General features: G+C 38.7%; 1 protein-coding gene across 1 annotated transcript in view; it reads right to left on the reverse strand.

Moving 5' to 3' along the window:
* Nucleotides 1–846: 846 nt before the first annotated feature.
* LOC127862118 (ubiquitin carboxyl-terminal hydrolase 30-like) overlaps nt 847–25142 on the reverse strand; it is a 31563-nt gene continuing 7267 nt past the window's right edge. The window contains exons 2-8 of the mRNA XM_052401107.1: nt 24093–24263; nt 17591–17691; nt 16427–16525; nt 12353–12547; nt 6174–6350; nt 4349–4518; nt 847–2868 (exon numbers count right to left, since the gene is read on the reverse strand). Coding sequence (XP_052257067.1) covers nt 2463–2868; nt 4349–4518; nt 6174–6350; nt 12353–12547; nt 16427–16525; nt 17591–17691; nt 24093–24222 — 1278 coding nt within the window. The 5' untranslated portion in view covers nt 24223–24263 and the 3' untranslated portion in view covers nt 847–2462. The remainder of the gene's footprint in view (nt 2869–4348; nt 4519–6173; nt 6351–12352; nt 12548–16426; nt 16526–17590; nt 17692–24092; nt 24264–25142) is intronic.

The raw sequence follows: 25142 nt of genomic DNA on the forward strand, positions 1-25142 counted from the left end.
AATAACCATATACTTGTATCTGTACGTTTACCATGCTTTCAAGCCATATACTTGTACTGTACCTGTACGACATACCATGCTTTCTAGCCAGAACCTCTTTATCTCCTCAACGGTGTAATATTTTGGCCCAGTATTCTTGTTATATGCTCAATTGTTATTTATCAATTGTATTTTTCAAAATTTCCAGTAGACAGTTGGCAGTCAGCAGTTGACAGTTAGCATCAGACAGTAAGCAGTAGACAGTAGCCCGTAAACAGTAGACTATTTAACTATAGTAGTATAATTGACAGAAGACAGTTTGCAGTAAGCAGTTGGCAGTCAGCAGTAGACAGTAGGCTGTTGTTTATGGAATTCCGTATGTCTCATTGGATGTTCTTATGTGATGCAATATGAATGAATGTTATATATAAATAAACTACTAAAATTTGCTGAAAGTGTGTGTTTTTCCACATTAGGCTATGTAATTGACCTTCTGAAAGTAAAATAGTCCATTCCCCTCTAAACCAGAATTTCCTCTCGGTCTCTGAGATGTCCGGTTTAGAAGGGTTCAACTGTATTTGAATATTGTGCCAAAAGTTCGGACTGCTCGAACCACTGAGCAAAAGTCTATATCTTAGACCACTCGGCCATCCGTGCTTACACAATGACTGATGTTTTTCATATAGGCAATCCTCGTAGTATTACAAAATATAAGGACAACAACAGACCTCTCCAAATAATTCAAACATTTCACGTTGCAACTTTCAGGTTTTTAAATCATCAACAGATGCATATAATGGATATTTTAGAGCATAGTAAATGTTCAGTATAACTGTTTCATCACAAATATCATAACTACAACGAAAATTTGCGATTCAGAAATAATTTTGTTTTATTTTGTCAATTTTCCAAAATGTAAAAACGCCCCTTTAAAACATTAGCCTTTCTAAATAAATACCTTGGGTCCGTCTTATCAAAGATCGTACGACAATGTTAACTTACGATTGAATTTTGTAATTTTAAAATATAAGTGATTATGATTTGTATGTTTCAAATATGAAGGATATTTGACAGCTACGTTGAAAATGAATGGAAATGTTCAACAAAAGTAATTATACATGTGACGGTTACGTATTATGGCGCTTCAAAAATTGCATCGTAAGGTAATAATGTTGTACGATCTTTGATAAGACGGGCCCCGAAATTATATATTGATAAACACAAATGCACAAAAAAAACACTAAATAGTTGCAAAAGTATTTCGTTTAGCATAAATGTTTTAACAAGTGTGGTTGCATAACAACAAATGGCATGGTGGCAATATTAAAACTTTAATATGAGAACAGTGCAAGTTGTGAAATGTCACTATACTATGATGTGCCAAACATAGAGCAAATGTGCTGAAAAATGAGCGCTAACATTAAATAACGCCTTATCTGGCATGTTTTATTGCATGGCAACATACAAAGATTTAAGGGATTATGTGCTGATTTCTTGATATTATTATGATCCATGTGTGGGCAAAATCATTTGAAATAAAATACAAATATGGATAGTATTTCTATACAGATTGTATGTGATGTATGCAATATTTGTAATATGTGGCTTATAAGTTTAAAAAAAAAAAACACTGTGTATATAACAAAAAAAATGCATACACCCATATATACAAGGGGCATGATGTCCCTGAAATGTTCAGTTCAGTTGTGACCCTAGACCTTGTAGACAAGCGTTTTCTAGTGGTTAAAAGGTTGTTCTTTGACCTAGTTATTTGACACAGGTTGGTCATTTTTAAACTAACTGGCTTCCAAAGACTGCGAGGTACATTACAAAGTGTGTTTTTTATAAATATTTACCTAATGTAGTTTTAGGATGCATGTGACCCAGATTCCAACTTCGTCTGAATATTGTCAAGAAAATTAATTTGACCAAGTAACCTCAAAATTGGATGAAAGTTGTGTCCTCTAGCATGGCAACAAGGTAAAGTTTGAAGACACCCGAAAAAAGATGCCCAATATAGCATGACCCAAATATCTCACAATTAGCGCTTGCATATTGCACATGTTTCATTTGCAAATATGACATTGCAGTGTTAATAACATCAAGATTATAAAACATTACATTTGATTATCAATAATGAAGATTTTGAGCATTTATACACCATTATTTAGTCCATATAATATCCATACACTAACCGACTTTTTATCAGGTATTTATTACACATTAACTATGTAATTATATAAAACATAAATTGCTTGAATAATTTCAAACTTGTCAACTACTGGTTGATGTTATAATATTTGGAAGAACAAGAACTCATCATAATGCACTGATTCACAAACAGGTAGTCAAATACGCAATGAATATTAGTTTTTAATAAACTTTGAATTGCATAATTGATAAAATAAGAATGACTTTTTCTCTGATTAGAATGTGTTCATCATTGTCAATGTCTGATTTAATCAACAGTATTGGTCCTATTTTTAGGATTCCCGCTCATAAAACAGCATGTAAGCCTCCGTAGCTAGCACTTCTTCTAGGGAAACTTCCTTAACTGCATGGTCAGACGTGCACAACCACTGAGAGCTGAACTGTTCGCCACGCTTTCTCAACAAACTCCTACGGTAGGTCACAAAATGACCAGAAAACACATCGCCTAAATGCATGACAACCGAGGTAAGCTTGAAGGTATAGTCTTGAGAAGATTTTGGGCTGTTGTGATTGATGTCTGACTGCTGGTTAGCTGTAGGCGGACTAGGAGGCGTTGACTGGAATGAGAGGCCACGGGTGGAGATGCGGCTGTCGTAGTTGAGTGCTCTTAGCAGCGTCAGATGACCAGATGTTGGGGAGGTGAGAGGCGAGACAGTGGGAAGGGGTACCACAGTATTCCTGAAATACATTTACAGATTTGATATATTTTCAGTGTAATAATGGACATAAAAATAATGATTTTAAAGTATAATGGACACATTTAAAAGCATTTCATTTGCATATATCTGATACAAAAAAGGACATCAATTTGTAGGTGAATTTATCATTGGGGCATGTAAGTGAATTTGTAGTAATGTAAGTGAATTTGTAGTAAACAATACAATAAAATCATATGATTTTCTGATTGTCAAGTTCTATTTGGTATCCAAGTTCCACAATAGGGCATGTCTGAACGACAGTGATTATTAAAAGCTCAGTTGGGTGAAAAATCTCTCATGAGACTGGCCTGAATGGTCTAGTGAAAACAAAAAAAGCTTGATTAATTTTGTAAAAACTTTTTTTCATAGTGCATATAAGCTTTAGACAAAATATATTGTAACCATTATTTTACTTAAGTATCAAAAATCTACTTTAAGATACAGGCATGACCATAAGGCTTTACCCTGATTAGGCAGCAAGTTTGGTTAAGATCAATTTTCCATATGCACAATTGTCATAAAATCAGATTTTTCAATATGGTTCTATTGGTTCACAGGTAGAGCTACAATTGCCAAAAGGGCTCTATAACTCTATTGAGATTTTTAAAAATATTGACTCGTAAATTCTGCTTGATTTAAAACAAGAGATGTGTTTGTCAGAAACACAATGCCCCCCTTTTGCGCCGCTTTGAAATAAAATTTTAATATATCATTTGAAAGGTTTAGAAATTATCTCCCTTTTAAAGCTTATTACTTCCCTTGGATTGTATTTTTTTACTTTTGACCTTGAAGGATGACCTTAACCTTTCACCACTCAAAATGTGCCGCTTCATGAGATACACATGCATGCCAAATATCAAGTTGCTATATTTAATATTGCAAAAGTTATTGCAAAACTTTAATGCAAGGTTAAAGTTTTGGGACAGAATGACAGACATCCAGACCAAAACGACATTGATCAAATGAAGTTCTTGTTTACAACAGACACAATGTCATCATATAGTGCAAACAACAGTAAAGACAAAAAAGAAGTCATTTTTGTATGCTTTGATATTTGCTCATTGAACAGCTTTCGCGCTGGACAGGTCCACACATCTGTTTGTTAGCTCTTGTTAAATGAGTGCATTAAAATTTGTAATAAAAGAGACATGTTATCAAAATAGTTTTTAATAAAAATCAAGATTCTACAAATCGATCTGGATTACATTTTCTATATCTGTGTATGATACTTTGTGTAAAACGTGAGAGAAATAATAACGTTTTTCTGGTTTATATTTGGTCTGTTTTTATTTAATGTTAAAGTTACTAGACCAGTGGTTGATTGGTAAAAAAGTTAATATCCAACCCTGGTGTGATAAATAGGAAATCAATGAATCATTAAATTTACTTAAACAGTCGTAAAAAATTAATGTCAAACCCTGGAGTGATAAATAGAGAATAGAATGAAACATGAAATTTACCCGAACAGAGCTTTCCCTCCCAGCAGCCCATTGCGTGACTCGCACTTTGTGTACACATAGTCGTCCATGTGCAGCGTCTCAGGAAATACCACGTGCTCGTACTTCTTGAGGGGAATCCCGCTGTCCAGCCACTGGGTCCTCTGCATGTGAAGACACAGGCACTGCGGTAGCTGAGAGAGGCAGATATACAGGAAATACAGGGGATCGTACAGTGCTTTACATGTATTAAAGTTTGTCTTGTCATTTAGTACCACAGACTCTGTGGCAGCTGTGAGCAGAAGAATTTGAAAAATACATAATACTTTATTCATTAGGAAATTAAATACTAATAAATTCATATTTCATATTGAAATAAGACTGAAAATGACCTGTTTGTTGACATATAAATAATATCTAAAATTTCTGTGCTGACCAAATCATAGGAGCAACAGCAGGCACTAAAATGAAGCTGAGTAATTCAACTAGTTAATGTGTGCTATAGAATTTTACATTTACATGAGCTGTGTCATGCGAAAATGAGTCTTATGCCATGTTCAGCCAGAGTAGATTTAGACCAGCACCCACTGTCTGGACTGGAGACACTCTGTCCCCTAATGAGTCCATATAATTTTGCTAGACTAAAAAGCAGACAGTATAAACTCCTGACCAGCAAGACTTTGACGCTGGGTGCATATGACAGAAGACCTATTTTCACAATAGGTAGCACTATATATAAATTATTCAAAGTACAAAACCTTTGTTTATGTGTACAAAAGGTCAACTACTATACTTATAATAGGCACAAAACAAAACAGAATTTAAAACATTCAACACTTTCACTTCCAAAAAAAAAATTGTAAAAAAGCAACTTGAAAGCTGACCACAACAAAATTAAAACAAGACTATTGACAAGCAATATAGTCCCCTACCGGCTTCACCATTGTCAGAAATTCCACCGTTGTCAGAATTGTTGTTGTTGCCATAGCAACCAGAATTTTTGACGTGGAAACAAAATGAAATGACGTGCATAATGTCCATATTGCTATCTATCCATGTTTTAAGTTTCATGAAAAAATATAAAGAACTTTAAAAGTTATCGCAGGATCCAGAAAACCACCATTTTCAGCAGTATTTCTGGTCTATTTTTGCCATAGCAACCAGAATTTTTGATGTAGGAACAAAATGAAATGACGTGCATAATGTCCATATTGCCATCTATCCATGTTTCAAGTTTCATGAAAAAATATTAAGAACTTTTTAAGTTATTGCAGGATACAGAAAAGTGTGACTGACTGACAGACGGAGCGCAAACCATAAGTCCCCTCCGGTGAAACCGGTAGGAAACAATAAGTCCTAGGCCAATAACTTCGCCAAAAATCAATGGACCGGAACGAAACTAACACTTTATCTGTAAGTCATGTAGGTAGACAGCTCAATATCTAGAAAAATTTCCAAGGCCCATAACTTTGTCAAAATCAATGGACCGGACTGAAATTTACTCTTTCTCTGTAGTTCATGTCAGAAGACTCACATACCATAGCAACCAGAATTTTTGACGTAGGAACAAAATGAAATGACATGCATAATCTCCATATTGCCATCTATCCACGGTTCAAGTTTCATGAAAAAATATGAAGAACTTTTAAAGTTATCGCAGGGTCCAGAAAAGTGTGATGGACTGACAGACAGACTGACAGACAGACTGACAGACAGATGGAGTGCAAACCATAAGTCCCCTCCGGATTCACCGGTAGGGGACAAAAACCATATCTTGATTTAACAGAAATTGTCAGTGACACATACCACAGAGCTTGTGAACAAAAATTTAGAAAGGGTAACACAATACCTTTCCAATAGTATGTCGTTTCAGGCAAGACGATTTTGGTGTGTCCTCAATGAATCCTTCCTTGATTAGTTTCTTGTTCTTCTGCTGCTGAACCTTCCTGCATCCGGGGCACTCAACATTGTGAACAATCTCTGAAGTGATGAACTTCTGGAGGAGAGACTCCAACTTGATGGATTTCTAGAGAAAGTATGGTACCAAATAATAGATGAGAATGGCAGTAAATCAGACAGCATTAGAAATAATACGGTCATGAAGCTGTCTATAAACTTTTTGTACAAATGTGAAGTATATTTTCTTACTGACTGTGAAATACACTAAAATCAGTACTGTTTTATTTCTGAAAAATTGCACAAGAGTATAAAATTGTCATAAAGAGATGCTCCAATAAACGCAGTTTCCCCAATTAACCCTTTCAGTGCGGGAACCGAATTTTAAAGGCCTTTGCAAACAGTTTGGATCCAGATGAGACGCCACAGAACGTGGCGTCTCATCAGGATCTAAAATGTTTGCTATTCTGATAGTATTCTTTGAAAAAAAATCGAAGAAAATGCTAATTTTAGAAATTCAGCAGACAACATTTTAGCAGACGACAAATTTCCCAGCATGCAAAGGGTTAACAGCCTGGTCAGTATGATTAACTTGCCCATTCGAATAAGCCATGAGTAAAAAAGAATGTAAATGTCAAGGTCAAAATAAGGTCAGGTGATGCTACTGTGTTTAGAGTTTTCATAGATAACATCAATGCAAGTATCAAAGATGGCATGTGTTATTGATGTTAAACAAAAAGTGTAATTTTCAGGGATAATTTTAGGTCTGCGTCCTGCGTCTTGTACACATAGAAATCGCAGAGGACGCAAACATTTGCTATATATACGTCCCGTGGACGCACAATCCTAAAAGTGTATAAACTGTGCTACTGAAAAATACTTTGCGAACAGAGAAAAAAAATTAAGACCAAAAAACTTGCAAATCAACAAAAAATGGCCGCCATTTTTAGATGGTCGCTTAGCGACCGTCTAAGGTGGTAAGTCTAAAATTCAGGTCCAAACGCCTTAGCTACTATGAGCCCAATACCCGCTTACTACCCGTATCCGCGCGAGAAAAATTGTATAATTTATGCAAGAGGTTTGAGTTCTCCAATTATATTCATTCACAAATAAAAACATTATATTTATATCGTGTAAAATGCAATAGTTTCGAACGGTGCTTTTATAGAAAAGAATCAATAAACAATGATCATATTGAATGTATCGCGGAGGAGAATGTTTATGAATGAATAAAATAGTCCACTTTCTGCAGCGTCTTCATGACGTAGTATTTTTGCTCAGTCCGTTCATAATATGAGGTTATAAATAGATGTGCCTGCATGTCGATAAACAAAGGAAAGTTCACGGGCGATAACAATGCAATAGGTTATGCTCTCACATACACCTCAATGACGTAGTACAGGTCATTCGTAAATTGAGGCTATTAATAGATTCGGGAAAAAGTTTACGCTTATTTATATTCTCAATTTATAAAACGTTGAACATAAGTTCAACAATAACTTCAGCGATACGATAGACAAAAACAAAAAAATGTTTCATAATTGCAAAAGCTGAACATAACAAACAATTTATAATAATAATACGAATGACCTGTTTCGTAACCTCGTTCATGCTACTACAGCGGGTATTTCTGGAAAACGTTCTTTGGTTCTCAACAGATAGCGGCGATCTTTTGTATTTACGGGTGCTAGCAACGCATTAGTAGAAGGTTAGTAGAAGGTTTAGCTTGTTTATATTCACAGTTATCAATACATAGACAGTTGGATACGAGTTCATCAATTAATACAGGCATACTATAAGCAACCTCGAAAATGCTTTATAATCTGTAAAACCCAAAACAACTAAATATATTATATTAAATATATTTATAACAATAAATATCTTTAAAAAATGTACCGGGGTAGTCGGCGTATACGCTGACTTTGAAATAAAGTTTGCAATTTACTTTTCTAAATAAATAAATACAATTTAACACAAGTTAAACTATTGTGTTGTGTTTTTCACGTGTAAGTTGCATATTCACCGCATGAAATGTATGTTAGCATTGTCAAACCACACATTAGTGTGAGTAGATAAAAAATATACTACGGGAGAGCACTTTATATGTGTCCTCATATGCCTTGTTATGAGTATCTTTCCTCACTATCGAAATATATCGTATGTTGATATTTGATTTAAACGCAGTTTTCTTTCGACACATTTAAATCACACGTCCATAGCGCCGTCATGCGAAAATGGGTCTTGCGTTTTGGCAAGTGTTTGTTAAACCAAACATGTGCATTTGCGCAGTTAGGCCACAGGCAATGCTGTTCGCTATAAAATCGCTCAATATGTTATGTTTCTCCATACCAGACTGAGAGATAACTGAGTGGGCTATTTATGTGATGGGCACATATGGAATAAGACCCATTTTCGCATGACAAGGGTCATTACAAATCTCATTGTGAATTGAAAATACCACATTTAAGAACAATGCTTTTTGATACAAAATAGAATTCAAAATAGCAAACTTGTTAATAATGGCAGCCTATCCACACATTTAGGAATGATTTCCAGACGTGCTGACCAAGTAGGGCAAACATTGTGGTATGATAATTAAACGATTTTCTCTTATCGTGACACTATACTATTTTGCTAATGATTGTTTTCTCATCTTGGAGGCGAAAGTGAAATTCTGCGAGATGGATTGTAACGCGTAATTGTAACAGGGCCACAATTTGTGTCGTTTGAGCATACAGAGAGTAGTCCAGAATTCCTTACACTGAACAGTGCTACATCTTTTGAATTGAGCACATACGCAGTGATGTAGCAAAAATTCAGAGGTTGTATCTCTAATAAGCATATTACATATTCGAAAATATTCATGCCTGTCTGTTGGCGTTATGTAAAAGTCACTTAGATGAAAACTGAGTAAAACAGCTACGCCTAAAAAGCGCATTAGTGCTCTATACCTATGTTTATCTCAGCGTTGTTGACACTGTGTGAACTGCTCGGGTAACAAGTAAAGCATAAACAGCAATGTGTATACAGTCAAACCTGAATTCAGCGGTCAGTCAAGGGAAATGACCAAAGTGACCGTTGTCCACAGGTGACCGTTGAATTCGGATCACAATTTTAAGATGGTTTGTCAGTTGGTAGTATTGCTACGTCGTTACCCCACCCAGTCGTTTGCATACGGTGTTACACAAATGCTCATTGCCGTTATCTAAGCATAATAACAGAATATACGTACATTGAAAAATACAGAATAATATCTTATAGATTGATTTAATTTCATATTGTTATTAAACTAAAGCAATGACTTTATCAACGCTAGTATAATTGTTTACTCATGCATCTTGATTATTCAATAAATAAAACTTGTTACGTGCCGTTGACGTCACGTCCCTACAAGTCTAAAAAGCGGATTCGCTTTCATAAACCGAAAGTACGGTGATATTTTACCGTTCCAATAAGAAACAAGGGACAAAATTGTCACAAAACCAGGTTTTCATTGTGAAAAAAAAATCTGATAAAGGGAGAAAACTCAAACTGAACTTTTGAAATGACCAACAAAAATTAACCCCCTTTGTATTTTTTTATTTTTTTTTTAATCTATTTTTAGTCGTGGCGACCTTGACATTGGAGATATTGACGTGATTCTTTCGTGCGACACACCGTCCCATGATGGTGAACAAATGTGCCAAATGATTTTAAAATCTCACAATGAATGACATAGTTATGGCCAGGACAAGCTAATTTATGGCAATTTTTGACCTTTGAACTCAAAGTGTGACCTTGACCTTGGAGATATCGACGTAATTATTTCGCGCGACACACCGTCCAATGATGGTGAACAAATGTGCCAAATGATTTTAAAATCTGACAATGAACGACATAGTTATGGCCCGGACAAGCTTGTTCCGCCAGCCCGCCAGCCAGCCAGCCAGCCCGCCAGCCAGCCAGCCCGCCCGCATTCGCCAATCTAATAACCAGTTTTTTCCTTCGGAAAACCTGGTTAAAAAACGCAAAAAGTTTGTTAAAATTTATTCGTACGCAAACATCACACAAAAAGCATTTTAATTCAACAACCTCATACAAAATACAACGCTTCAAACTCACATTTGCATTCGATTCATACTCCTACATAATTTCTCACTTATGCTTAAGCACACTCTGCACTTGCGTACGTCCAACACAGACCTCACTTGCTATTACACGCGAACTTTTTCCAGATTCAAACAGTTTCAAACACTTGACTCGCTCCTCTAATGTGAGGAACTTACGTTCACCACTCATTGTTATTCCGTGATTTATTATTCCGATTGCTTTTAAAAGTGTTGTGAACGCTAGAAAGCTCTTTTGAAGAATGATCCGAAAATGTTATTTTAAAATCGATACTCAATACTGTAAGTAGTACAATGTACTATTTAGCGGTCATTTAATTAGCGATTATTACTTTAAACGTGTCAAAAACTCTGACATATTTTCTGTTGAAGAAACCCCCACAATTATCCCGGGAAAACAAACCTTCTCAACACCTTATTATTTGTTTACTCGCAGCGGTCCGCTTTTATAATATCAAAGGCAATTACTGCTATCAAACGCTTTAACTGCAAAATAGACGGACAAATAATGTGCAGTGTTTTTAATTTTCGTGACGATTGACGCATGACCGTTGATTTCAGTTCAAATAGGAATTTCGGAGTTGAATATAGTGGCCGTTGGCCGTTATGGACAGGTGGCCGTTAAATTCAGGTGTAATATAGAGTGTTTTTCGTCGGGGGGATTCCATACTGACCGTTGTCTGCAGGTGACCGGTAAATTCAGGTGGCTGTTAGGTCAGTTTCGACTGTATACTTTTATTCCTCCACATACAAGATACGAAGATTATTGTATATTTTGAATTTGTATATGGTGCCAAAAATCAAAAGTTTTGTACACGGAACTTTCATTATGAATTTATATTCTTGGTGAGATAGTTATTTGATATTCCAAAATATTCATTTAATATGATGGTGACTGCAAATTTTCTTTATATTAAGTTCTCATTACCATTTTCATCATACTTTCTATGCTTTCAGAACGTCCAAAAAGCCATGTTGTTTTTATTTTGTCCAAGTTATTTCTATGAAATAATAAGGATGATAAAAAGAGCACACAAAACTCGACCTGTGCGCTATGACACACACTTTATAATTTGAATGGCGTGTGTTCATTTCAAACTTGCAATTGATTTTGAAAAATGAATTGCGTGTTACATTATGCAAAAGCGAACATCTTCAGTGCCTTCAGCGCTTTGATACTATTTCGCAATCAATCATCCGGGTCATTGGAAAGCTTAATTTTGTATTCAACAATAGGAAGCATCTTGGGTTGCATAACACTATATTTTTCTGAAATTTTTGAAATTTTTTAGCAACAAATTAACAGTCCTGGTGCTTTTCATATAAAACATGCGAAAATAAGAAATAATGTAATTTTTCCTCGCGGTAAGCCTGGGCTTTTAATTTGAATGATGAATAAAAACTTGTAGTGCTTTGTTTTAAAGTGGAAACTTTTTATATTAATTACGCTGCATCTAAATGGCTACAGTCGTTGAGATATATGTATGTAATTATTGACGTAAAACTGCTCATCTATTATAATGGTCAAGTGGGGTTATTGTTTGTAGCACTACACACGCGTGAATGTGATGTACAATGGCCTGTTTAAGTCTTGAATAATCTAGTCATAAACTGTTGAGTTGCCTTTTAAAGTTTCCTGTTTAATTGCGACTAGATAGCCATGTGCTGTCATTAAAATGTTGAAATACCCTGATCCACTATGTTTTTCTTCTGCTCATAGATGGGACCCATACTTTTTCTCTGAGACCCATAGATTTAAAACCTGTGAGTCCCTGGGACTCATTCTTTTGATTTCTAAAATTATCACTGAATTTTAGGTGAACTTGAACGCAGGGGCATAAAAAACAATGATTTTCATGCTTTAATTATTTGCTATAAATACACTTAAGCTTGTTTGGCAACATTCAGAATTTACCCTGCAAATGACATTTATAGCAATACTGCCATACATAATAACCTGTCATTAAAAAAGTCTATCAAAAGCTATAATATGTCCAAAGAACGCTCCCACTTAAATTAAACTCACCCAGGCAGTTTTCGGGAAGGCCAGGGACAGGGTGCTATTGAGGTCATACCGGACGGGATGGCGGTATTTACAGTCAATACACTCCATCTGGCTGGCTATCAGCATCCTGAATGGGCTGTCATTGTCACGGTTACGCAGCATGTGGGGCACCGGAACAGGCTCTTGGTTTCCTCCAGAACCACTGCGCTGAGACATCTGAAGTAACCAGTACAATGCTAACACAACCTTTCTTAGGAGGATCACATTGCTCCACAGAAAAATTTGAACTATAAAGCTGCACATGATTTGAAATGTCAATCAGATCGAATTTTGCATAAATACGTAATTGTTTTCTAATACAAATAGATTAAACATCAAGGGAAAATCTCAATCAGATCAACTTTGGCATAAATACTCAATTATTTTACAATAGAAAAGGATAACATGAAAACTCCTTCATGTAAACAAGCAAATTTGTTGAATTGATATCACCTGCCAATATGCTTCACCAAAACAATATCCCTCTGCCTATTGCGGGGGATAATAAGACATGATCTCTGTTGGGAAATCCTCATTTATCTGTGCAGATTTTTTTACATAAAACATTGAAACAATTTGGTTTCTACAACAAATATATGTTACTGTTTAATAGCTAGGCATAACATTTCACTTAAGTTAACAATACTTGATTACTGGCACCATGTAAAGATTGTTAATGAATTTTATATAACATTCTTTAGTCTTATAGATTGGTTTTCAATTGCAATAATGAAATGTTCATATTGGTATATATTCACTTTTACGGGATAAAGCAAGAAGAAAATTACAGGACGTTCTGCCTCCCAAGCTTTGTGAAGTTGAAGGTGAAAATAATGTCAGACATTCACTATTTTACTACTTTGTGACCTCTATTCTTTAAAGATATTATTGATACAAAAATTAAATAATTCAATTTTGTTCTTGTTACTGATTACATAACAATTTGTGATTTATTTCTAAAATATGGGTATTGTGCAATAGACTATGTTAGTTTTAGTATAAGGAACTCTTCATTTCTGGAGATTCAAATAACAGTATACCTGTAAACATTACACATAACAATTATTCAAATATATTTCTAAACATTTAAGCTTGCAATGTATTTTATTATTAGAAACAAGAGATGTGATTGTCAGAAACACAATGCCCCCTATTGCGCCGCTTTGAAAAAAATAAATTTGTTTTTGTTTTATTGACCTTTGACCTTGAAGAATGACCTTGACCTTGAACTTCCACCACTCAAAATGTGCAGCTTCATGAGAACACCGCTTTGATTTTGAAATTTTTTTACATTTAACCTTGAAGGATGACCTTGACCTTGAACTTCCACCACTCAAAATGTGCAGCTTCATGAGAATGCCGCTTTGAAATTATTATTATTTTACCTTTGACCTTGAAGGATGACCTTGACCTTGAACTTCCACCACTCAAAATGTGCAGCTTCATGAGATACACATGCATGCCAAATATCAAGTTGCTATCTTCAATAGTGAAAAAGTTATGGCCAATGTTAAAGTTTTTTTCGGACGGACGGACAGACTGACTGACATACAGTTCAACTGCTATATGCCACCCTACCAGGGGCATAACAATTGGTAGAAGAGACAACACACTATAAGCTACTTCATGTGAATATGTGTGTCATGCCAATTGTGTCGAGCAAAGCTCTAGATCATCATATGAATCTTGTTCTGATAAAACTGGGCTTAATGCATGTACATAAAGTGTTGTCCCAGATTAGCCTGTGCAGTCTGCACAGACTGGGCTTAATGCATGTACATAAAGTGTTGTCCCAGATTAGCCTGTGCAGTCCGCACAGACTGGGCTTAATGCATGTACATAAAGTGTTGTCCCAGATTAGCCTGTGCAGTCCGCACAGACTGGGCTTAATGCATGTACATAAAGTGTCGTCCCAGATTAGCCTGTGCAGTCTGCTTAATGCATGTACATAAAGTGTTGTCCCAGATTAGCCTGTGCAGTCTGCACAATGCATGTACATAAAGTGTTGTCCCAGATTAGCCTGTGCAGTCTGCTTAATGCATGTACATAAAGTGTTGTCCCAGATTAGCCTGTTCAGTCTGCTTAATGCATGTACATAAAGTGTCGTCCCAGATTAGCCTGTGCAGTCTGCTTAATGCATGTACATAAAGTGTCGTCCCAGATTAGCCTGTGCAGTCCGCACAATGCATGTACATAAAGTGTTGTCCCAGATTAGCCTGTGCAGTCCGCACAATGCATGTACATAAAGTGTCGTCCCAGATTAGCCTGTGCAGTCCGCACAATGCATGTACATAAAGTGTCGTCCCAGATTAGCCTGTGCAGTCTGCTTAATGCATGTACATAAAGTGTCGTCCCAGATTAGCCTGTGCAGTCTGCTTAATGCATGTACATAAAGTGTCGTCCCAGATTAGCCTGTGCAGTCTGCTTAATGCATGTACATAAAGTGTCGTCCCAGATTAGCCTGTGCAGTCCGCACAATGCATGTACATAAAGTGTCGTCCCAGATTAGCCTGTGCAGTCTGCTTAATGCATGTACATAAAGTGTCGTCCCAGATTAGCCTGTGCAGTCTGCACAATGCATGTACATAAAGTGTTGTCCCAGATTAGCCTGTGCAGTCTGCACAATGCATGTACATAAAGTGTCGTCCCAGATTAGCCTGTGCAGTCTGCACAATGCATGTACATAAAGTGTTGTCCCAGATTAGCCTGTGCAGTCTGCACAATGCATGTACATAAAGTGTTGTCCCAGATTAGCCTGTGCAGTCCGCACAATGCATGTACATAAAGTGTCGTCCCAGATTAGCCTGTGCAGTCTGCACAATGCATGTACATAAAGTGTTGTCCCAGATTAGCATGTGCAGTCCGCACAATGCATGTACATAAAGTGTTGTCCCAGATTAGCCTGTGCAGTCCGCACAATGCATGTACATAAAGTGTTGTCCCAGATTAGCCTGTGCAGTCCGCACAATGCATGTACATAAAGTGTTGTCCCAGATTAGCCTGTGCAGTCCGCACAATGCATGTACATAAAGTGTTGTCCCAGATTAGCCTGTGCAGTCTGCACAATGCATGTACATAAAGTGTCGTCCCAGATTAGCCTGTGCAGTCTGCACAATGCATGTACATAAAGTGTCGTCCCAGATTAGTCTGTGCAGTCCGCACAATGCATGTACATAAAGTGTCGTCCCAGATTAGCCTGTGCAGTCTGCACAATGCATGTACATAAAGTGTCGTCCCAGATTAGTCTGTGCAGTCTGCACAATGCATGTACATAAAGTGTCGTCCCAGATTAGTCTGTGCAGTCCGCACAATGCATGTACATAAAGTGTCGTCCCAGATTAGCCTGTGCAGTCCGCACAATGCATGTACATAAAGTGTTGTCCCAGATTAGCCTGTGCAGTCTGCACAATGCATGTACATAAAGTGTCGTCCCAGATTAGCCTGTGCAGTCTGCACAATGCATGTACATAAAGTGTCGTCCCAGATTAGTCTGTGCAGTCCGCACAATGCATGTACATAAAGTGTCGTCCCAGATTAGCCTGTGCAGTCTGCACAATGCATGTACATAAAGTGTCGTCCCAGATTAGTCTGTGCAGTCTGCACAATGCATGTACATAAAGTGTCGTCCCAGATTAGTCTGTGCAGTCCGCACAATGCATGTACATAAAGTGTCGTCCCAGATTAGCCTGTGCAGTCTGCACAATGCATGTACATAAAGTGTCGTCCCAGATTAGTCTGTGCAGTCTGCACAATGCATGTACATAAAGTGTTGTCCCAGATTAGTCTGTGCAGTCTGCACAAGCTAATCAGGGACTACACTTTACGCTTAAACTAGATTTTTTGCTTAGAAGAGAATTCATTTAAATGTAAAATGTCATAAAAGCGGAAAGTGTTGCACCTGATTAGCATGTCATTAGCGACTCGTATGAATCCAAGTAGGGCGAGCTTAGCTTTCCTCTTTTAACTCAGACAAAATATCATGGAGGATGGAGAAAGTCTGGCAGCATATGGTATAAGACCCATATTCTAAAAATGCAACTTATATGGTCAACCCACCTGCAGTGCGTGAAGGTCAAAGCAGGACGGAGTGCTGGGGTAGCTCTTACTTTGCTCATCCAGAGTTGTGGTGAGGACGTTGAACAGCTCATGTGCATCCTTCAATGTCATACAATGTATGATTAAGGGTGAACAAATAACATTAAAGCCACACATTGGAATGTGAAATCTAATACTGCTTGCGATGCAACATAACATAATTGATGAATGAAGCAAGTTGTAATAATAATATTATAAAAAGTCAAATTTACAAGTAAATAATGCTTTTGGAAAACTTCACAAGGGACAATCGTGCAAGTTTTAATAACATATTTTAGAGAGTTGGAGGGTATTGGAAAAGTTTGTGTCAGTTTGACATAGAAATGATGAATCCAAAATAAGCCAATTAGCATTGTTGCGGGGAACTTATAATCAATAGAGCATAGACTGATAATCAAAGCACACAAGTTGTATACCCTTATCTGGTTATATGAGGCGTGTTCTGAGAAAACTGGGCTTAATGCATGTGCGTAAAGTTTCGTCCCAGATTAGCCTGTGCAGTCTGCACAGGCTAATCAGGGACGACACTTTCCACTTTTATGACATTTTTAGTTTAAAAATGAAGTCGCTTCTTAGCAAAAATCTAATTTAGGCATGAAGATACTGTGATTGACAAACCCTTTAGCCTTGTTTCTTTATCCACACGACATTCTGGATATACAGTTTACCAATGCATTTAAATAACTGTCTGTGCACTTTCATGTCCACCCTTTTGAATTTGATCGGTACACGAATCACCAAAATATGGTTTGTGTCGTGTTCTGATAAAACTGGGCATAATGCATGTGCCTACAGTGTCGTCCCAGATTAGCCTGCGCAGTCCGCACAGGCTAATCAGGGACCACACTTTCCGCTTTAATGGTAATTTTAGTTTAAAGGAAGTCCCTTTTAACCGAAAATCTAGTTTAAGCGGAAAGTGTTGTCCCTGATTAGCCTGTGCAGACTGCACAGGCTAATCTGGGACGACACTTTATGCACATGCACTATGCCCAGTTTTCTCAGAACACGACTCATATATGCCTTAGTTTGTGTGCATGGTATGATTCAAGGCCACCTTAGCAAGTTATTGACATTCACATACACTACTCAAACACAAGCAAGGTACATTTGATGGAGACAGGTTACCTGTTGTTCATGTGATATGATCCACCTGTGAGATCGAAGGGCACCAATAATGCTGGCTGGTGAATGCACATCATCTGGCTCATCCTCCACTTGGTTCACAACTGCAGAACATATCAAGTAAATAATTGTCAGAAGAAAAAGATAATACTATGAAGACTAGTATAATATTTTACGTACCAATGGTTTATTTACTGCCAGTTAGCCCAAACAGCTTGTCTTTAAAGTTTCATTTCTCCCTGCTGAACTTTCCCAAAAAGATTTAACTTGTTTTACAATCTATATTTTTAAATTACAAATTGTATTGGCAAAAGAATCCTCAACAAAGACATAAGCTAAATTACTCCTATTCATTTAAATAATTTAAAAAACATTCAAAATAATATACAGGTATCAAATACTTTTAAAATCCAACACATTGAAAAACACATTACTGGCATCTTGTTTTCTAAAATAACACCATTATTCATGTATGTAGAAATGTCCAATACTTATGTCATAGCTGTTCTGTTTCAATAATCCAACTTAAGTGCTACAGTGTCCGTACCATGCAGTGTATGAAGTAAGTGTGGAGCAAGGCTACAGTGTCCGTACCATGCAGTGTATGAAGTAAGTGTGGAGCAAGGCTACAGTGTCCATACCATGCAGTGTATGAAGTAAGTGTGGAGCAAGGCTACAGTTTCCGTACCATGCAGTGTATGAAGTAAGTGTGGAGCAAGGCTTCAGTGTCCGTACCGTGCAGTGTATGAAGTAAGTGTGGAGCAAGGCTACAGTGTCCATACCATGCAGTGCATGAAGTAAGTGTGGTGCTACAGTGTCCGTACCATGCAGTGTATGAAGTAAGTGTGGAGCAAGGCTACAGTTCCCGTACCATGCAGTGTATGAAGTAAGTGTGGAGCAAGGCTAGTGTCCGTACCGTGCAGTGTATGAAGTAAGTGTGGTGCTACAGTGTCCGTACCATGCAGTGTATGAAGTAAGTGTGGTGCTACAGTTTCCGTACCATGCAGTGTATGAAGTAAGTGTGGAGCAAGGCTACAGTTTCCGTACCATTCAGTGTATGAAGTAAGTGTGGAGCAAGGCTATAGTGTGTGACCCTGCAGTGTATGAAGTAAGTGTGGTGCTACAGTGTCCGTACCATGCAGTGTATGAAGTAAGTGTGGTGCTACAGTGTCCGTACCATGCAGTGTATGAAATAAGTGTGGAGCAAGGCTATAGTGTCCATACCGTGCAGTGTATGAAGTAAGTGTGGTGCTACAGTGTCCGTACCATGCAGTGTATGAAGTAAGTGTGGAGCAAGGCTACAGTGTCCGTACCGTGCAGTGTATGAAGTAAGTGTGGTGCTACAGTGTCCATACCATGCAGTGTATGAAGTAAGTGTGGAGCAAGGCTACAGTGTCCATACCATGCAGTGTATGAAGTAAGTGTGGAGCAAGGCTATAGTGTCCGTACCATGCAGTGTATGAAGTAAGTGTGGAGCAAGGCTACAGTGTCCGTACCATGCAGTGTATGAAATAAGTGTGGAGCAAGGCTACAGTTTCCGTACCATGCAGTGTATGAAGTAAATGTGGAGCAAGGCTACAGTGTCCGTACCGTGCAGTGTATGAAGTAAGTGTGGAGCAAGGCTATAGTGTCCGTATCGTGCAGTGTATGAAGTAAGTGTGGTGCTACAGTGTCCGTACCATGCAGTGAATGAAGTAAATGTGGTGCTACAGTGTCTGTACAATGCAGTGTATGAAGTAAGTGTGGAGCAAGGCTACAGTTTCCATACCATGCAGTGTATGAAGTAAGTGTGGAGCAAGGCTACAGTGTCCGTACCGTGCAGTGTATGAAGTAAGTGTGGTGCTACAGTGTCCGTACCATGCAGTGTATGAAGTAAGTGTGGAGCAAGGCTACAGTGTCCGTACCGTGCAGTGTATGAAGTAAGTGTGGTGCTACAGTGTCCGTACCATGCAGTGTATGAAGTAAGTGTGGTGCTACAGTGTCCGTACCATGCAGTGTATGAAGTAAGTGTGGTGCTACAGTGTCCGTACCATGCAGTGTATGAAGTAAGTGAGGAGCAAGGCTATAGTGTCCGTACCGTGCAGTGTATGAAGTAAGTGTGGTGCTACAGTGTCCGTACCGTGCAGTGTATGAAGTAAGTGTGGTGCTATAGTGTCCGTACCATGCAGTGTATGAAGTAAGTGTGGAGCAAGGCTACAGTGTCCATACCATGCAGTGTATGAAGTAAGTGTGGAGCAAGGCTATACTATAGTGTCCGTATCGTGCAGTGTATGAAGTAAGTGTGGTGCTACAGTGTCCGTACCATGCAGTGAATGAAGTAAGTGTGGTGCTACAGTGTCTGTACAATGCAGTGTATGAAGTAAGTGTGGAGCAAGGCTACAGTTTCCATACCATGCAGTGTATGAAGTAAGTGTGGAGCAAGGCTACAGTGTCCGTACCGTGCAGTGTATGAAGTAAGTGTGGTGCTACAGTGTCCGTACCATGCAGTGTATGAAGTAGGTGTGGAGCAAGGCTACAGTGTCCGTACCGTGCAGTGTATGAAGTAAGTGTGGTGCTACAGTGTCCGTACCATGCAGTGTATGAAGTAAGTGTGGTGCTACAGTGTCCGTACCATGCAGTGTATGAAGTAAGTGTGGTGCTACAGTGTCCGTACCATGCAGTGTATGAAGTAAGTGTGGAGCAAGGCTATAGTGTCCGTACCGTGCAGTGTATGAAGTAAGTGTGGTGCTATAGTGTCCGTACCATGCAGTGTATGAAGTAAGTGTGGAGCAAGACTACAGTGTCTGTACCGTGCAGTGTATGAAGTAAGTGTGGTGCTATAGTGTCCATACCATGCAGTGTATGAAGTAAGTGTGGTGCTACAGTGTCCGTACCATGCAGTGTATGAAGTAAGTGTGGTGCTACAGTGTCCGTACCATACAGTGTATGAAGTAAGTGTGGTGCTACAGTGTCCGTACCATGCAGTGTATGAAGTAAGTGTGGTGCTACAGTGTCCGTACCGTGCAGTGTATGAAGTAAGTGTGGTGCTATAGTGTCCGTACCATGCAGTGTATGAAGTAAGTGTGGAGCAAGGCTACAGTGTCCGTACCGTGCAGTGTATGAAGTAAGTGTGGAGCAAGGCTACAGTGTCCATACCATGCTGTGTATGAAGTAAGTGTGGAGCAAGGCTACAGTGTCCGTACCATGCAGTGTATGAAGTATGTGTGGTGCTACAGTGTCGTACCATGCAGTGTATGAAGTAAGTGTGGAGCAAGGCTACAGTGTCCATACCATGCAGTGTATGAAGTAAGTGTGGAGCAAGGCTACAGTGTCCGTACCATGCAGTGTATGAAGTATGTGTGGTGCTACAGTGTCCGTACCATGCAGTGTATGAAGTAAGTGTGGAGCAAGGCTACAGTGTCCATACCATGCAGTGTATGAAGTAAGTGTGGAGCAAGGCTACAGTGTCCATACCATGCAGTGTATGAAGTAAATGTGGAGCAAGGCTACAGTGTCCATACCATGCAGTGTATGAAGTAAGTGTGGTGCTACAGTGTCCGTACCATGCAGTGTATGAAGTAAGTGTGGAGCAAGGCTACAGTGTCCATACCATGCAGTGTATAAAGTATGTGTGGTGCTACAGTGTCCGTACCATGCAGTGTATGAAGTAAGTGTGGAGCAAGGCTATAGTGTCCATACCATGCAGTGTATGAAGTAAGTGTGGTGCAAGGCTACAGTGTCGGTACCATGCAGTGTATGAATTTAGTGTGGAGCAAGGCTACAGTGTCCATACCATGTAGTGTATGAAGTAAGTGTGGAGCAAGGCTACAGTGTCCATACCATGCAGTGTATGAAGTAAATGTGGAGCAAGGCTACAGTGTCCGTACCATGCAGTGTATGAAGTAAATGTGGAGCAAGGCTACAGTGTCCGTACCATGCAGTGTATGAAGTAAGTGTGGTGCAAGGCTACAGTGTCCATACCATGCAGTGTATGAAGTAAGTGTGGAGCAAGGCTACAGTGTCCATACCATGCAGTGTATGAAGTAAGTGTGGAGCAAGGCTATAGTGTCCATACCATGTAGTGTATGAAGTAAGTGTGGAGCAAGGCTACAGTGTCCATACCATGAAGTGTATGAAGTAAGTGTGGAGCAAGGCTATAGTGTCCATACCATGCAGTGTATGAAGTAAGTGTGGAGCAAGGCTACAGTTTCCGTACCATGCAGTGTATGAAGTAAATGTGGAGCAAGGCTACAGTGTCCATACCATGCAGTGTATGAAGTAAGTGTGGAGCAAGGCTATAGTGTCCGTACCATGCAGTGTATGAAGTAAGTGTGGAGCAAGGCTACAGTGTCCGTACCGTGCAGTGTATGAAGTAAATGTGGAGCAAGGCTACAGTGTCCGTACCATGCAGTGTATGAAGTAAGTGTGGTGCAAGGCTACAGTGTCCGTACCGTGCAGTGTATGAAGTAAGTGTGGAGCAAGGCTACAGTTTCCGTACCATGCAGTGTATGAAGTAAGTGTGGAGCAAGGCTATAGTGTCCATACCATGCAGTGTATGAAGTAAGTGTGGAGCAAGGCTATAGTGTCCATACCATGTAGTGTATGAAGTAGGGATGGCAACGAATACCGATATTGGTATTCGGATATTCGGTCATCCTTCCGAACGAATATTCGGATATTCGGTCAACATCTGTTAGAAAAAAATCAACTATGTTTACCGTACCATTACTCCATGAATTCTACTTTCGTTTTTACCGGAAGTTCCCCGGAAGTGACTAAATATTGACACAGCATTGCCGTCGCTAATTGTTAAAATTGAATGACGAAAACTGTTTTTGAACTTTTAATATTGTAAATCAACAATAGAACGAGAAACATAATATTTACATGACGACAAAACAATAACATAACAAAAAAGTTAGATCTATAAATAATTTAAGCTGAACTTAAACATAGTATTTACATAGCGAACACGTGCTTTAATATTGTACATCAACAATAGAACGAGAAACATAATATTTACATGACGACAAAATAATTACATGACAAAACAGTTAGATCTATAAATAATTTGAACTGAACTTAAACGTATCTTTGATAATTTTAAATGTAATTCGAGTCATTGGATCAAGTGCAGGTCGGTGTTTTGATTGCCGATGCGATTAGAACCTATCATAATTTTGACACAAAGTGACTGTCTTTGTTAGGCAATTAGCGGGATTTATGACCGGTATACTGTCATCACCATAGCGACGAATTATCCGGACTAAACATTATGACACGAGGAACAACTTTTTGTACAATGTTTGAAGCAAATTTCACGAATACAAAGTCTTTGAAATTACTCGATTTTTATGATTTTTTTCTTCCGAATATTCGATTCGGAAAATAGTATCCGAATATTCGGTCCGGGACCGAATATTCGGATATTCGGATATTCGTTGACATCCCTAGTATGAAGTAAATGTGGAGCAAGGCTACAGTGTCCGTACCATGCAGTGTATGAAGTAAATGTGGAGCAAGGCTACAGTGTCCGTACCATGCAGTGTATGAAGTAAGTGTGGTGCAAGGCTACAGTGTCCATACCATGCAGTGTATGAAGTAAGTGTGGAGCAAGGCTACAGTGTCCATACCATGCAGTGTATGAAGTAAGTGTGGAGCAAGGCTATAGTGTCCATACCATGTAGTGTATGAAGTAAGTGTGGAGCAAGGCTACAGTGTCCATACCATGAAGTGTATTAAGTAAGTGTGGAGCAAGGCTATAGTGTCCATACCATGCAGTGTATGAAGTAAGTGTGGAGCAAGGCTACAGTTTCCGTACCATGCAGTGTATGAAGTAAATGTGGAGCAAGGCTACAGTGTCCATACCATGCAGTGTATGAAGTAAGTGTGGAGCAAGGCTATAGTGTCCGTACCATGCAGTGTATGAAGTAAGTGTGGAGCAAGGCTACAGTGTCCGTACCGTGCAGTGTATGAAGTAAGTGTGGTGCAAGGCTACAGTGTCCGTACCATGCAGTGTATGAAGTAAGTGTGGTGCAAGGCTACAGTGTCCGTACCGTGCAGTGTATGAAGTAAGTGTGGAGCAAGGCTACAGTTTCCGTACCATGCAGTGTATGAAGTAAGTGTGGAGCAAGGCTATAGTGTCCATACCATGCAGTGTATGAAGTAAGTGTGGAGCAAGGCTATAGTGTCCATACCATGTAGTGTATGAAGTAAGTGTGGAGCAAGGCTACAGTGTCCGTACCATGCAGTGTATGAAGTAAGTGTGGAGCAAGGCTACAGTGTCCGTACCGTGCAGTGTATGAAGTAAGTGTGGAGCAAGGCTACAGTTTCCGTACCATGCAGTGTATGAAGTAAGTGTGGAGCAAGGCTATAGTGTCCGTACCATGCAGTGTATGAAGTAAGTGTGGAGCAAGGCTATAGTGTCCGTACCATGCAGTGTATGAAGTAAGTGTGGTGCAAGGCTATAGTGTCCATACCATGCAGTGTATGAAGTAAGTGTGGAGCAAGGCTATAGTGTCCATACCATGTAGTGTATGAAGTAAGTGTGGAGCAAGGCTTCCTTTCCCCACATTGTCTTTGTTCTTGTTGAGCCACTCTTCTAGCCATCTGACCACAGACGGAGTTGCTGCCCATGCTTGTAATATCACGTTCATAAAACATGTGTTTCCAAGATTCTCCAATCCTTTACATAGTCCTGAATGTACAAAAATCATACATACCATGCAATTAAACAGTATTGTTAGAAATTATACTTTGCAGGTATATCATCCATAAGGCAAGGGATGGGATTCAAGAACCACCTCAGGGGAGGAAAGTGTTCTCTCCCCGCTCCCTTACAGAGTTCAACAAAACCCAAGATCAAGCTAAGTTAATAACTATTTGTAAATAAGTTTGACTTTCAACGTGGCAAAATCAGTTGAAATGAGCAAAAATCGCACCTGAAGGCACAAACACAGTCACGTGTCAGTGTGATGTGTTTTTTTCCACCATTTTGGCTTGATTGGTCATTGTCGGCTCAGGTACTACTTACATGTACCCGGGGAACTCTTATGTATACTTACATGTACTTCGGATACGGTAAATGTACTAAAACGTACCCAGGAATTGTTCACGCTAAATTGGTCATTGTCGGCTATTTTTAAATTAATTATGTTCACATTTACGTCCATTGTCTGTTAAATGGCCTCTATATTATCGAAACTCATACTCAAAAAGCATGCTGATGCAGTTTTTTAAAGAGAAGTTTGTTTAAGATAAACAATGTCGTTTTAAGGTAATCGGTAGCGTGTTTTACAACATCGGATTTTGGGCAGAAATATAACTCAAGTACAGTCTATTATCGACTGTGTACTTGAAAGTATATTTACCGTACCCAGGGTACATGTAAGTATACTTAAGAGTACCCGGGGCACATGTAAGTAGTATCCGAGCCGACAATGACCAATCAATGACCATTTTGGGAATGGGGATGGGGCCCTATTGTTTAGGGACTATAATTGGGAAATTATTGTTTGTGTTTTTTCGATAACAAATATTTTAGAATTGAAAATATGAGTGATTTCATAACAAAAGT

This window comes from Dreissena polymorpha, chromosome 1 (assembly GCF_020536995.1).
Source record: "Dreissena polymorpha isolate Duluth1 chromosome 1, UMN_Dpol_1.0, whole genome shotgun sequence".
Classification (NCBI taxonomy): Eukaryota; Metazoa; Mollusca; class Bivalvia; order Myida; family Dreissenidae; genus Dreissena; species Dreissena polymorpha.